At 38.7% G+C, this 15,006-nt stretch overlaps 2 protein-coding genes across 2 annotated transcripts; both read right to left on the bottom strand.

The window, feature by feature from the left end:
* Positions 1-1,876: 1,876 nt before the first annotated feature.
* Positions 1,877-11,200, bottom strand: LOC102223559 (sorting nexin-18-like). Its single transcript, XM_023338802.1, has 4 exons — positions 9,953-11,200; positions 9,584-9,877; positions 7,637-8,019; positions 1,877-3,859 (listed from the first exon to the last, which is right to left on the bottom strand). The coding sequence occupies exons 1-4, from the start codon at positions 10,702-10,704 to the stop codon at positions 3,633-3,635; spliced, it is 1,656 nt and encodes a 551-aa protein (XP_023194570.1). The 5' UTR covers positions 10,705-11,200; the 3' UTR covers positions 1,877-3,632.
* A 1,361-nt stretch (positions 11,201-12,561) lies between these two features.
* On the bottom strand, positions 12,562-14,601 carry LOC102217610 (SOSS complex subunit C). Its single transcript, XM_005803939.3, has 4 exons — positions 14,240-14,601; positions 13,377-13,473; positions 13,068-13,155; positions 12,562-12,974 (listed from the first exon to the last, which is right to left on the bottom strand). Exons 1-4 carry the CDS (start codon positions 14,262-14,264, stop codon positions 12,876-12,878), a joined length of 309 nt encoding a protein of 102 aa, XP_005803996.1. The 5' UTR covers positions 14,265-14,601; the 3' UTR covers positions 12,562-12,875.
* Between the last annotated feature and the right edge of the window lie 405 nt (positions 14,602-15,006).

A 15,006-nucleotide genomic window follows, 5' to 3' on the forward strand; every position in this document is an offset into this window, starting at 1 on the left:
GTTTAACTGTAAAACCGACGAGAATAGCTATTAAAAACCGTAGTAGTGATAGGAAACGTGTCTGATCATGACGTCAAACTAAGTCTGGACCCGTATGAGATTCTAGAAGAACCTTCAGCAGAAATACCACAATTTTATGTTATTATGATATATAACAAAAATTTAAGACAAATATATATATATATATGAAAACAACTATGCAATGATATGCATATTGTTTTTTATTCTGCATATACAGTAATAGATGTTCCTATAAAAATTATTTTTAAATCTATAATATCAATATTTGTGTGTTTTTCTGAGAAAATTGGAAGTAGGCGTCAGCTAAAACCCCCACAAGCAGCAGGTTGATTTTTTTTAATAAACAGATGTGAAAAGTGGTAAAAAAAAAAAAAAAAAACCTTCAAGAAAATACAAAGTAAAAGTTTGAGATATAGTTCTGAGGTAACTATGCCTATTGAAGACTCATTATTTTTGCAATTTATAAAGAAAATATTGGCTTGTTAGTTGAGTCAAAGACTGTATATTACTGATTACTTATTACTAATGTTTACTAAAGAAAAAAATTGAACTTAAAAATCTCAGATTGTGGCCTTCCTCTGGTAGCTAACATTTTTGCAACAGGAAAAAATCCACACAATTTAAATATTTTCAGATCAGATCTTTTGTCCGTTGTCAGACATCCTCAATGAAGTAACCTATTGTGCCTCAAGGCTCCTTCCTCGGACCTCTCCTGTTTTCTTTGTAAATGTCACTCCGTTTACAAGCCAACTGTACATTTCCTTTAACCCAAATGGAATATTTTAAACTGAACACACATTATTACTCCATCCCAGATATCAAATGCAAATAGATAGTACGTAACTCCCGGCAGCTAAACATGTACAAAACTTGGGTAATCTTTTTTGACTCAGATGTATGTGACTCACTAGTACACGCCTGAACTCCATTCTTGTAAAAACCTTGTATTTTGTTACTGTTACTTCACCTTCAAGGCACTTCAGTTATGTTGCTCAAACATTTTTCATGTAGCTCCAGAGACTCAGCAAGGCCACTTTAAAGAGTTTCAGATTTCCGATTCATGCTGCATCTCTAGTACATTTCAATTTTGCAACTTGTCTGATCCTGCAAAAGTTACGCAAATTGCACATCACACAAAGTGCAGCAGCCAGAATAATTACGTACTAAGGCGAATATGTGGAACATATTGGTTCCCCATATTTCTGCTCTGCCAATAAGCAAAGTTCTGTTGGTCGTACCAGAACCTTGACTTAGGTGTGAAGGAGCTTTGTGGGTTTATTCTGTGAAACACTCTGCCTACGGGGATCAGATTAGCATTCTCAGGCTGGTTGTTTCTTATGTTACTAATTTTAGTTTTATTTGTGTTTAATTGTCTGATATACATTCTTATTACTGCTTAAATGTGTTGTGTTATCTTGTATTTAATTTATTTTTTTATTCTCTGGCATTTATTTTTTAATCAAAACATTTTTGCCTTTTTCTGAAATGTGTTGGTCTTTAATCTTCTCATGTAAGGCATTTGCTACTGGTGTTTTTGAAAAATGTTTTATTCATCAAATGTATTGTGTTTAAGCTAATCATTATTATTATCATTGTACTCTATATCTGGAATCACAATGACATCAGACCTGGTTCCTGCAGATTAGACTGTGAAATTAATTTATACAGACTGTTGGTTCCGCAAAAGACAACTGACCCATATCCAGATTTGTGAAAGAGTATTTGCCAATTTACAGATTTCTTCTGTTTTTGGGGTTCTTGTTACATTTAAATGTCCCAGTTTGTAGCTAATGTTTGTGAATGTGCAGTAAAAGACAACAGTGAATACAAAATACAATAATACAAATATTTTTAAAAAGGTGATTTACTTTATTAGGGTAAAAAATATATATATATCCAAACCAACCTGGTCTTAGGTGTATTGCAGCCTGGTGAAGGAAGACATTTAGCCTTTAATTAAGATCAAAATGATTTAGCTACAGGGAGGTGAACACTTGTGCTTCAGTTTATCATGCTATCTGACCCAAGTGTACTTAATCTTAAGGTCACAAACTAAACATTCTTCTTTCTGCCAGAAGGCAGAATTTAAGGATACATGAATTACAGCAAGTAGTCAAGATCCAGAAGAGGTAAAACAGCCCCAGATCATCATGCTACTACCATGTTCCAAGGTTAGTGTGATTTTCTCATTTTGAAATGCTGTCAGTTTTATGTTAACTGCAAAAAGACACACAACTTCCAAAATGTGCCAATTTTACACAGGCTGTCCACAGAACACTTTCCAAAAGGTCTTGAGGATTACAATTTGTTTTGTTGCAAATGTGTTATGAGCCTTTGTGCTCTTTTTGGCCAGCAACGGTTTTTACTTTTGGGACTCTCTGACACCATTTTGCAAACTCTTTTTGTAATTGTCAAATCCTTAAGCATGTTGGGCCTGCAGAGTTTTAAATGTTCTTCTTGGTTTTTTGCGACTTCCTGAATGAGTCGCACAAACACTCTAGCTATGGCTAGCCTATCCAAAGCTAACAGCAGCCTATCCATGCTAATGGACAGCAAAAGGAAGTAGGCGATTCAGCGGGTGACCAGCCTCAGCATGCTAATCACTAGCGCAAGTGACTAGTCGCTTTCTCAGTTACCAGTACTGGCTCATTATTAATCAGATCAGAACCTGGCTTCAGATTAGATAACCTTATGCCACAAGGAAGCAAACACCACTGGCTGCACAATAATCCTAATTTTGACTCTACATCAAAGGCATGATCTAAACCTGTCTTTTTGGTGAGGAGTGTGAAAGGGGATAACTTTCAAACTCCAGGCAGAAACTGGAGTTTAAATTTTCAAATGCAGAAAGACGTATATTAGAACAAAGGACATTCTTGCTGCAAGGCAACAGTGCTATCAACTACACCAGCATGCACCTTTAGTCTGATTTCAGAGTTAGTTCAATGATTTGACACTTTTAAATGTAACAAACTCTATAAGGGGGCAAATACTTTTTCACAGCACTTTAAATAAGAAGGGAATGTAGAATAGATTGTAAAACTTTGAAACTGTTGCAATATCTGAATTGTCCAAGGGATAATATTTTATTTTATTTTTATAAAATGTTTGAATTTCTCCAAACTGCACATTCCAACAATACTGAGCGGGTTATTCAAGTAAAACTTACCCATGGGATAATGATTACAAATGTTAACTTAGATTTCGATATAGGCTGTTTGGGAAGTCTTTTGTCCGTGTTTTATGTTGGTTTAGACCCACATCCCTTCAGGAAGAAACAGGAGACAGTGAGATGACCCAGAAATCGTGATTCAAACAGCAGAACACCGAGGGCTGCTTTAAATGTTGCATGGAGTGTTCACAAAATCCCTGGAACTGGTACACTCATCAGAGCTCTCCAGATAATCCCACAAGTTGTCCTGTGGCTATTTTTGCAGATGCACACCTTCCAGAATGCCAGATGGAAGATCCATCACATCTTCAAGTTTTTTTTTTTCCTTTTTCTTTTAAATGCTAAGATGTCGATCATCAATCCTTTGATTTTGTACTAAAGTTTCCTTAGATCTCCGTCAGGCTAGCACTCCCAACCTCTTTCCTTATTTGGCCCTGTCCTATTGGTCAATGTCGTATTTGTGCAAGGCATCCTCTAACTTGGCAGTGATCTTCTGGAAGAAGCTGATCTGCTGGCGCAGGTGATGCTGCATCTGCATCCGGAAGTCCCGCACACGCGTGCGGTGGAAGTGCTGGATTTCTGCTAGTGTGGCACAGGAAATGATGTTGCAGCGATCGTGGAGCTCGCCCTCCTTCTTTGGACAATCTTTCACCTTGGTCAGCGCACCTGGTAAACAACAGAAAAGATTAAATGAAAGTTAAAGTTCACTTGTTTCCTCCTTGATATATAAACTTAGCAGCGTACCAGAAGACTGACAAGATTGAAGTTGTGTCAATTTTGTTTAGATTGGTTCCAATTGGTGATCAAGGGTAGAAAACTGAAAGGTATTTTTCCTATTTATTAAGTGCAAAACAGGGTTTTATTAATTTACTCAGTAAAGCAAAGAAGAGAGAGTTATGGAGTTGACATTTCAAACAAGTTCAGTATCTTATATTAGCAATTAGCACAATTAGATTTGTAAATCTCTTAAATGTACAAATAGATGGCAACATTTCCAAACCAATCCAAGCTACTGGCCCTGCAAACCCTTTCAGACCAGGCAAAAAGTCACATTGGGAAGAAGCTGACAAAGATCACAGCTTCCATGAAAAGCAGAAATGAGACTCTGAAGTTCCCAAACCAGCCAACCTCTTGATCTCAGCTACGCATTAAAATTCTCAGAAACAAAACAAAAAAAAAAACAGTTAAGAAAAAACTTTGTGCATGCTGCCTCTGCAGTCAGTCTTTTAAAAAACTTTTTAGTTTTGTGGATAACATTCCTATTTGCAGCCATCTCAAAATCAGCAACATTGACAATCTGATCTTGCAACTGTCTATAAATCCTGGTTTGAAATTATTTTTCAAACCCCTCAGTGAAAAGAAAAATACATTATTTTTGATAGAACTGATATTCTACAAAGTGTTGGCAGTGTTCTTGGTACACTGACCTCAAAACGTTGCCATTTTGTCATAAATCTGGGAATTATTCTTTATACTTCGCTAAACCAGAGCAAATAGATATGCTTAGTTTCATATGAGTGTTATAGTAGAAGTAAAGCCTTGCCCTCCACTAAGTATTTTAAGTAAGTCATGTTTGTCTTTCTAACATAGTTCAATGCTCCATATGCTGGCCTCTCTGCCATGGCTACTTTTGTTTTTAGGATGATTAGATAAAACACAACACCAAGTGACAATAACTGGATGAAATGTTTTAAGTCCGAGCCCTAGATTTTTAACAAAATGTTAGTTTAGGGTGATCACAAAAGGTAAATGTAGAAGATGAAATGTTTCATCATAATCCAAAATTTTGAACCTCCAGAACTTGAAACTTTAACAGAGATGTAGATAGTTTTGAGAGACATGGAGTGTCAATTTTAGATGACACTCTAGGATTTTTATTTATGTTTATTTTGTGAACTGGTTTTATCCATTGTTGTGTGTTTTGGTTACTGTATGTACAGAACTTTTGGAAGACAAGGCAAGTTTGTAAATGTTCTCCATAAATACATTTGACATTACTGCTTGAAAAAGGTGCTAGCCTCATGTCTAGCAGACACATTTCCTGCTCTCTATTTATACCGTCTCCACTGAAATAGCCTTTTCTGATTCACCCAAGCTTGCGTTTGGCACAAAATCTGAACTCCAGTAGCCTATTTAGTCAGAGCATCTACCCGCATTCACAATGACGACATCAATCTGACTTTAGTTTGACTTTTTGGGTTTGAGTTTTCCTTATTTTGTAAACGCACTAAAAATGAGCTGGCTGGCTTTTTCCACGCTTCTTTGGCATTACCCAACACCCGAGACATGTCTCAGTGCTTAATCTGACTCAACTTTTAGTGCGGAAGCGGTCTCAGCAGACCTGACTAATAAAAACGGGGATGGAGAGGAACTAAGAGTGAAGCCCTGACATGGCAACAGGAAAAAAAAATTCTTTCCTTTTGTTTCTCAGAAACAAACAAACAAAAAAAAAAAACAATCTGCCCTCGCACAATCATAAAAGCGAGAAGGACTTTGCTCTCCCCCACTGCCAAGGCGATTACAGCGCTGTAATTTGAACTTGTGTACCGCAGTCCTGGTGGGAAACATCTACCAGAAAGAAGAAAGGGGGGGAAAAAGTGGGGACAGAAAAAGAGGAGGAGGGGAAGCTAATCTGATCCTAAACTGCTCTGTTGCTGCATTCCTGCAGTCCGGGGGCAACATGGGACAAGAAGCCCTGAAATCTTCGTTCATTTGAATCAGATGTAAACCTTTTGCTCTTTCCTCGCAGAACTATGATTAACAAAACTGGAAAGAAGAAAGCTTGCCCTTCATTTGGATTGTTTTTTGCACCTCAGTGCCACACGTTTCAAAGCACAGCTGCAGGACAAATAGTTAGACCAAATATAACGCTGTCAGATTAAACTTATATATAAAAATGTACAATAATTCTATTTCAGACTATATGAATCTGTAGGTAAGTTTTGTCTATACAATGTATAGGAAATGGGACTAAGTCTTCAATTTTTGGCTAAAGGTACTAATTCCACCAGCCTGACAGCAGACTAAGCTATGCATTAGGGCAATGAGGTCACAGCAGTTCTTCTGCTGGCACATGCAGAAAACTTGGCAGCAGCAGTCTGCACTAACTCAACACTCAATTGTTATCATGGGGGAATTCCTGCTCTCCCCATTCATTAGAAGAATCAACGCTGTACATTTTTTGCGGTATGTAAACAAGCTAAAAATGTAAAAGATTTACTTAAAGGTGTAGATCATTCATCTCAAACAAGGAAACCAAAGCAATTTTTCTTTTATGGACTTTTGCTTCATTTATTTGTTGAATTTAGTAAAGTTTGAATACATTTATAGAAAGACAATCAAAATGGGCCGGCCAGACCTAAAAGAATATCGACCGGAAAAAAGGCTGAACGGTGCATTGTTTCTTGCAACATCTATTTTTTTTTTTTTTTTTTGCTACTCAGTTTCTTTTCGGTGATGCTGAAACATCATGATCAGCTGTGTCTTGTGACCTTAAAAAGTCAGGACATTTCCCCCATCAGGCACCATCACAGCAATGTTGACCTCAACGTCTCGTATCACATCATTAACAACTTTAATCTGCTTTAATCTTTCCGGTGAGTATCAAAAAAAAATAAGTGTTTTTCCAAGTGAAATAGAAGGTGATGTCATGTCAGTCTCAGGGACATTTTCAATTGGGGCTGCTTCAATAGCTCAGGGCTGACATTGTACCAGGAGAACGGAGCTCAGTGGACTAAAAGAATCGGTGCCTCTAAGTTTGGCAAATGTCTGGCGTTTGCATGCCAGCAGCGACTCCCTCCTCCCAACCTGCAAGGAACTAACAAGCTAACTCCTCTGGAAATGCTTTGTGAAGGTCTATGTGTCTGTGTGTGTGTGCGTGCGTGTGTGTGTGTTCTTACATTGAGGCTCAGCACTTGTGTTACAATGACCCACTGGTTTCAGTTTTCAACCCAGATTTACTCAGCAGTCGGGTAAATGAAAACAGATGTCCTCCTTGGTATGGAAACACACAGAATCTTTGCATATTTTCTTCCTTCATATTTGACGTTGTTAATGGAGAAATTAAAGCCTGGATGAACTTTAAACGCTGTTGGGTTTTTTTTATTTAGATGGAAAAATACAGAATCCTGTTTAAAACTGCAGTTTTGCAGAGTGGAAAGGGAGAGCCAGTGGCCTCCAGTTGTTTAACACGGACACCACTGTGTCTTTTTCCCCCCTTCTCACATCTGTATGTAGCTTCTGATGCATACTTCTTTCATTACTCACCACACAATATTCTGAAAGCAGTGTGAAGTCACAATGTTAAAGACAATAAATTTGAAGAAACATACCACAACAAAGTGGTATGTTTCTTCAATGCAGAAACATATGAAAAAGTTGTTTTTTTTTCACTCTTACTGATGAAAATGATTTCACCCACAGAGCGCAAACACGGTTCCCCACCTTTCTGCACGTGGATGATGTCGGGGAAATTGGATAGATGTCCTCTGTAGAGGTCCAGCAGATCAGAAATGGGTTCCAGGTCCTGCCGCGGCTGCTCTGCAAAATACTCCCCTATGGCCTCGTAGGCCTCTCCGGTGTAGCAGATGGCTTTGTTCAGGCCTGTCGAGTAGACCTGCTGATCCAGCTCAAACGCCTGCGCCAGATGCTTGAAGGACTGCCCAACCTTCTGGTACTCCTTTTTGAAGCCCGTTATCTGCTTGCGGGCAAACTCGTTGATGGACGTGTTCACCACAACAATGTTCTCGTCCATCTTCTTGGTGAAGCTCTTAAAGCCCTCGATCTTGCTCTCGACTTCCTGAAGGTCCAGGGGGACGACTGGAGTGCTGAGATCAAAAACAAGCAGGGTGGACAGTGTTGTTACTCTGCTCGTTTTGATTCCCCGTCCATTAAAATCCGATCAATCTTGTTGTTTAACCTACTGAGTCAGCAAAACACTTGGGTGGTGTTGGTCATCAGCATATGCTTCTTGTTAGCTGCAGTATGACGGTTTGATGGATTATAAAGAAGAAAACCGTTTGTACCAGAGAGGAGTTTCGAAACGACTTAAAAATTAATGTGCTGAAAAATTATAGTTTCTTTTTTTTAAACATTAATTTTATTTTATGTGTTGTTAGGCTTGGGCAGCGAGACTACTCAATGCACTCTGTGTACTCTCTGTTTTTCTTGTACTATTCAAGGTATGATGGGTTTAATTGTGTCTCCTGAAGGAAACGCTTGTCAGAATTATTTCTATCAATGACTCTGTTCCCTCTCTTTGCTTTTCTTTCCTAAGTAAGTACTCCTGGCTCAGGGAGTGTTTGCTTAGCTATGCTTCTATGTTGTTTGAGTTACTGTCGGAGCTATTGCTATCTTTTCTTTCCCATAGAAACTATTCCTGAGCTGGTGCTTTCATATTTTTTTTATTTTTTCCTGAACACAGCTTCCTGTCCTCTCAACCCCCAGTCGATCACGCCGGTCGGCAACAAACCTTTCGTCCATTAACAGGTTTTTAACCTGTTAGATGCATTGCATCTATTGTTAGATGTAATGCATCTAACAATAGCAATGTTACCAACTTGGAACATCTGGCTGCAGACTCATAGTGTCCTATTTCCCTTTCTGAAATCTATCAGACTACCCTGCACATTAAAAATTAAACTATAGCCACTCGAGATGTGCATTGCTTTCCAAAGGTCAGAGGGCATTTAAATATGTAAATTACTCCCGTGACTCTTCTGTGAAGCATTTTTATGGCACCCAGGCTAGGTCAGAGCCAGCAACAAAATTAACAAACAACTGTGTGTATAATAGCAGTGGTATCATTGAATATCTGACCAATTGTTTTTATGAATTGAGTATTTTTTAAGAAACAACACAGCCAGCTAAGAACGACTGACTAAATGAATAATTTAGTGCTGTACTTCAGTTTATAGTCCAACCATTAACTTGAGTTTTAAAGGAAAGGAAAACTGACAAATCTTGAAAGGCAAGTATCAACGCAAAGTCCAATAAAATAATATAAAAGATCAAAAGGACATTCACTACTTTCATAAAAACTGACTTCCTTAAGTTGTTCTGGATTGTCATTAAATCCTTATTAGGGTGTAACCAGTTCTTCTATTTGTACTACAACTGTGTATTTCTGATGACAATGATAAGGATTAGAAACTATCTTCAGAGAATGACCTAGAATTCCAGATAGTGTGAGCTACAAGGACAAGTGTAATATTTTTTTAATAGCAAAGCGATGTAAGTAAACTAAGAATCTGACGTATTTGATCTTTGCAGTCCTACTATAATTGTATATCCCTTCTAATTAACTAGGTGTGCCATTTAGAACCAATACATTTACAAACCTCAGTAATCTCAAACTCCAGCTCCCATCTTCTTTAGGGATGAACTTCTTACCTGATTGTTAGGAAGAAGTTTGCGCCGACCAAGTCGTCCCTCTCTGCCTTTCTCTTGCCCATCTTCCAGGCTTTCTCGTCGGCCCCGCAGGTCAGGAAGTGCTGGAAGACGTCACAGTGGGCCAGGACGGGGTGACTTGTCATGTGGTTCATCCACCAGATGAGACCCTTCCTCCTCTTAGAGATAAAGTCCTCCTCAAAGCGGCCCGTAGCCTGCTTCTCTGGCAGGTGGGGTACCGAGATTACAGGGAAGCGCTCAACGAGCCGAGCATAAAGCCAGTCAAAATGTTTATACCTGCAGTGAGATAAGTTTGAGAATCAAATGGGAAAGCTTGGATGGATGGAAAAGGAGATTGCACAAACTGAATACCTGCGGTTAACTTGAACATTAGTGTGCGTTGGGGTGAGGCCATAAGACATATAGCTCTTCATGCCTTTGAACTTGGTCTGCTTCGTGGGGTCGTCAATGGTGCATGTGAATGGGTAAGGGTCCTCCTGCCACTCTGGTCCATACTTCCCCATCACCACACAGATCCTGTCCCCGTCTTTGACAAAAGCAGAGGCCTCCCCGAGCAGGAAGGCCTCTCCGCCAGACTTGACGAAGGTGGAGAACCTGTTGAGGTTCCTCCCAACTGTAGCTGAGCTCTTGGCCTGCTGTTGCTGCTGCTGCTGCTGGCCGGTCCCCCGACCTGGCAGCGAGGTGGTGACCGGGTACAAGGGAGGGGTGGTGCCTGCCTGAGCAGGAGAGCTGTCGTCCCAGTCGTCGTCCCAGTCATCGTCGCTGCCCTGGCTGGTGTTGAAGCTGCTCCCTCCACCGCTGCCGACCTTAAACCTCCTCTGGGAGTGGGAATCTGGCGACGTGTAGGAGGTGTGGCTGGGGGACTGGGTTATGGTTTTGGGAGAGGAATAGCCGTTGTTGCTTGCACTGGAGGTGATTTGGTCCCTGATGATGTCAACGTAAGAGGCAGGAAAGAGGCCAACCTCCCCTTTGCTGTTCTCCCCCTCCAGCCAGCCCTCCAACTCCTCCTCACTGAACAGAGTCACCAACTCATTCTCTGCTATGGAAATCTCTCCTGGGTTTTCAGCGTGAAAATCATACAACACTTTGGCTTTCAACGCCATTGTTTCACATTTACTAAATGCTACCTTCAGATCTAAGCTCGTATAAAGTTTCCTTAAGAACTCTCTGGTCAAAGTTAAAAGATCGTCCTTAAAATATTCATGAGATTCTTCAGTTTGCGACTTTATTAACTACAATCCAAACAAAACACTGCACAAAACAAGAACGGAAGACAAACAGCCTTGTATCCAACACCCACCTCCTCTCTCTCCGCCGCTTTTGGTGGGTTCAAATATCATCTGTTTCCACGCAGACATCAGACCTCATTAAAGATAAAACGTGGATCTTCTGCGAGCGGAAAACGATCGATTGAGGTCGAAAGTTGACAAACCTGCGTCGGCTGAGAAAGCGGCTTGTTTCCTTCAGATAAAAAAAAAAAGCCAGGACAAAGTTCCTCTGGGATGCTGGCTGGTTAAAGGCTCCAAGCTCAACACGTAGTTGACTGAGTAACGGAGGGTGGAGCCAGCTGCAAATTCAGTCAAGTCGCCTTCAGTTCGGTCATGGAAAAAACAGCGACTGTCCATGAGAGAGAAATCAACACACACACACACACACACAAAAAGTGAAATAAGATGTGATGTCATCACTGCGTCAACGAGTAAATAGCTTCTTGAATAGTCAGAAAAATTTGGGGATTTGGAAACTATCTTCAGGTTTAGTGGTTTGTGAAAGAGTTCAATTTTGAAGAGCTTAGTTATATGTAAAACGATGAGACGGATGTACGTACGAACTTGATTCAATAACCAAGCAGTTTCTTGTTTAGTTGAAAATGATTTATGTAAGGAAAAAGTACGTGTTACAATAATTGATTTATATATTTTGTGATCGCATATAGATTGAGTTTTTGTTGTTTTGCAACTTGAGAATAATTTTTTTAAAATCAGTTTTGGCGTTTTCGTTAAAAATAAAATCGTGTGATTTGAAAAAGCACTTTACATTTATTTAAGGTCGTAATACATTCAAGTAATTTACTTAGAAAAAGTATTCTTTTCTTCAAAATATGTAGCTATTACATCTTCAAAAATACAATTTAATTTAAATTGCAAGAATAGCACATCTATATTATTATTATAAATGGTGGATATTGCACACCTCTGATTTCGGAACAATTTTTATTTTTCATATATTGTGAATAGTCTGTTATGTTTTTAATAGAAAATACATATGCACTTTTTAAAGTGATCCTACACATTTGCACATCCCTTACATCGGATTACCCTACTTCTAACTGCACAGTATTTCAATCTTGTCCCTTCTGTTAAAGTATTTTTTAATCGAACCACTAGAAGGCACTGTTGCAGCATGTACTGCAACTTTCCTTTCAGCTGACGTTACAGCTGTAAAAGGATGCTAAGAACTAGGTAATGTAAAATAAACTAAATAATGAAATAACTGAATACTAATAATGCTTGTTACTATTACTGGTATATTATTATTAGACTGCATTTTCCTTATTGTCCACTAGAGGATGGTGTTACTGCAGACACTTCAATCTTCCGTTCAACTGACTATATAGGATGTTAAGAATAAGATGATGGAGAAGAAAATAGGTATTGGGGACTATAAAGTTAAATAGATAAATCTAATTATATGCTCTTGTTTAAAATTCGCTGTTGTAATGGTGTTGTTAAATACAAATAATTGCAGGTATCGTGCCGTTTATTTTTTGTAGCGACAGCAGTGCTAATGTTGCAGATAGTTAGGAACTTCTTACCTCCAACATGTGTTCCAGTTAGTTTATCCTAGTTGCACCATAAATCGTCCATCACATTATGAGTATGTCATCATACAGTTTTTTTTTATTATTATTATTTTTAAAAAGTTAAAGAAAACAATATAAAAAGAACAAAAATGTTTGGTTGAAAGAAGAATTATTTTATTGTCCAGAATTTTTCACAAACACAAATTTAAAAACTCTGCAGAATGTGCCTTGAGTTGTGCCATGACAGAAAAGCTGAACCATGTCTGTGTTGTGTGTCTTGTTTGCCATCTCTGGAGAGCAAAACAGGACGTCTGATTGTCATTTACCAATGTGAAGAATGTACGAGAGACTCTCCAGATAACACAATTAAGTCTAATTTCACCAGACTCAATTAAAAACAAAGGGAACAATAGTTGTGTTCATGCTGTTTCAGAGGTGCTGCAGGAGGATGGTGGACCAGGACGTCGAATGTCATGACTGCGGCTCCAGACGGGGAAGGACAGGGAGGATGAGATTTCCGAATGAGGAGTCCTGAGTGATGAAGAAGCCTGAAGAATGTGCGTGAGCATGCTGCGAAGAAAACAAACAAAAAGAAGGAATTGAAAAACAGGCATTAACACTGAATCTATCAGGCTGCAGTTTTGGTTTGGTTTGATTTCTCACCTGTAATGCGGCTCTCTGCTGAGCAGCGATGTGCTGCAGCTCTGCGCTGTCTCTGAACTCCTTCATGTTTGGTCTGGACAGTGGGATGCTGTGGGATGAGAGGATGACAGCAGCAAAAACATTTACAATGTTCACATGGCAGCTCTCTTCAATCTTTGCTCCAAAAAGTCTCAAGTTGGAAACATTTAATAAGTCTCAGTTTTAGATTAGGCTTCACGTTTGTTAGTAACTGACAGTAATGTAAAAAAGGTTTAATACTTTGTCACAATGCTAAAACGTAGACGTTTTGTCAAAAGATTATATCTCTACCTGGCTCCTGGGACATTCATGGACTGATTCTCCCTGAGTCGCCTCTTCTCCTTCTCCAGCTCAGCCAGGATTGCTACTCGTGCTTTACTTGGGATGGCTGAGTGACAGAAACAGGACCAGATAGACACAAACACAGAATGAAAACTTACGAAATATCAGACAAGAATAAATGAAAACAGAAGGGATGGATTGCAAAACAAGCTAAGCAAAGCTCTCATTTTGGGTAACCTGACTTCAAAAATATAAAAACTCCTCTATAGAGGGAAAGATTGTGATGCGATTTGTCAAGTTGACTATTTTACTGCAAGTTCTGTGCGTGCTGAGATGAAAAGGGAAGTTTCACAGATCATCCAGATAAGGCTTGAAAAAGAAAAAAAAAAAAGTGCCCACAGCACTTCCTTCAGAGAAATGACCCTTCACATTCACAAAGAGAACAAAGAGGTGATGGTGGTATAAAACATTTCGCTCCTACAAAAAAACGTAAAAAATAAAAAATGCAAAACATAGCATATAATTATTTTGCAGTTAATGTTATGTTTATGATGATGGGTCATCAACATTTTGTTATTAAATACCTTCGCCACCAAAATAATGAATAATACTTCAACAATCCATGTACTGAATCCTCTTAATAATAACAACTTACTCATTTATTTAATTAATTAATTCAAAAAGTTTGCACAATTCAGAATTGGAGTTGTAAACAGAGTTCATTACATTGGGGACTTTTTAAAATATCCCAGTCTGAGGTTAACGGGGGCCAGGAAGCAGGAAGATTTCACCACTAGGTCTCTAGAGGTTATAGCTCCGCCCCTGCAGTAAACAGGAACTTCAAGTAGCTAAAAACAGTTTTAAAGCATTACCTTGTCCCGGTGGGTTAGCAGCCATGTACCTGAAAGGCAGGAACCAAGAGGTTGGAATGAGCAGCGACTAGAAATAATATAAAGGATTTAAAACTTGTGTGGCTTTCGTTTCTTTTACACTCCAGCCTGCTAATGTTGCAACACGAAGGAGCGTTAAATGTGGCCTGGTTTTTAAACAGCAAAGATACGCAAAAGTTGAACAAATGAAAAATCCCGCTATATTTGTTTAGGAACACCTGTAACAGTAAAGCTGGGTGTTTAAAATAACCACAAAGCTGTGGTTGTGAAATGTTTGAAGATAGTCGAATTTTACTTCTGTGTTTTACCCGGCTTGTAGTTTAGATGGAGGCAAAAAACGAGGAGGTCTCACTATGATTATATTTCGGGTACTTAGAGAGTTAGCATACTGGTGGCGATTAGCTGGAAGGAAACATGCCTATATGAGAAACGTAAATATATTCCCATTTTTTTAAAAAAAACAAAGTTGGATAATAATAAATGTTCAAATTGTGATATATTGTGTATAATTTCTGAACATTACAAATACCAATCAACATTAAACATCCCAAAATCGAATTATTGATTTTTCCAAAATATGTCCCAATAGATGTTTAATTAACATTCAATCCCAATCTCTGATCAAGTGATTCCTCTTTTCTATTTCATTTAAAAATTCAGGACTTTTGATTCCCACTTGATAATTAAAATACTTAATACTTTCAAACTTGAACTATGCTGTTTTAATGCAATCAAAAGTATTTTCTATG

This window comes from Xiphophorus maculatus, chromosome 8 (assembly GCF_002775205.1).
Source record: "Xiphophorus maculatus strain JP 163 A chromosome 8, X_maculatus-5.0-male, whole genome shotgun sequence".
NCBI lineage: Eukaryota > Metazoa > Chordata > Actinopteri > Cyprinodontiformes > Poeciliidae > Xiphophorus > Xiphophorus maculatus.

Excerpts from the sequence above, each read along its gene's own strand:
- LOC102217610 (XM_005803939.3), bottom strand. The coding sequence starts at position 14,264 with ATGGCTGCTAACCCACCGGGACAAG. Across the intron at positions 13,156-13,376 it reads ATGAATGTCCCAGGAGCCAG|CATCCCACTGTCCAGACCAA; the intron begins GTAGAGATATAA and ends CTCATCCCACAG. Across the intron at positions 12,975-13,067 it reads AGCAGAGAGCCGCATTACAG|CATGCTCACGCACATTCTTC; the intron begins GTGAGAAATCAA and ends TTTTCTTCGCAG.
- LOC102223559 (XM_023338802.1), bottom strand. The coding sequence starts at position 10,704 with ATGGCGTTGAAAGCCAAAGTGTTGTATGATTTTCACGCTGAAAACCCA. Across the intron at positions 9,878-9,952 it reads AATGTTCAAGTTAACCGCAG|GTATAAACATTTTGACTGGC; the intron begins GTATTCAGTTTG and ends ATCTCACTGCAG. Across the intron at positions 3,860-7,636 it reads CATCATCCACGTGCAGAAAG|GTGCGCTGACCAAGGTGAAA; the intron begins GTGGGGAACCGT and ends GTTGTTTACCAG.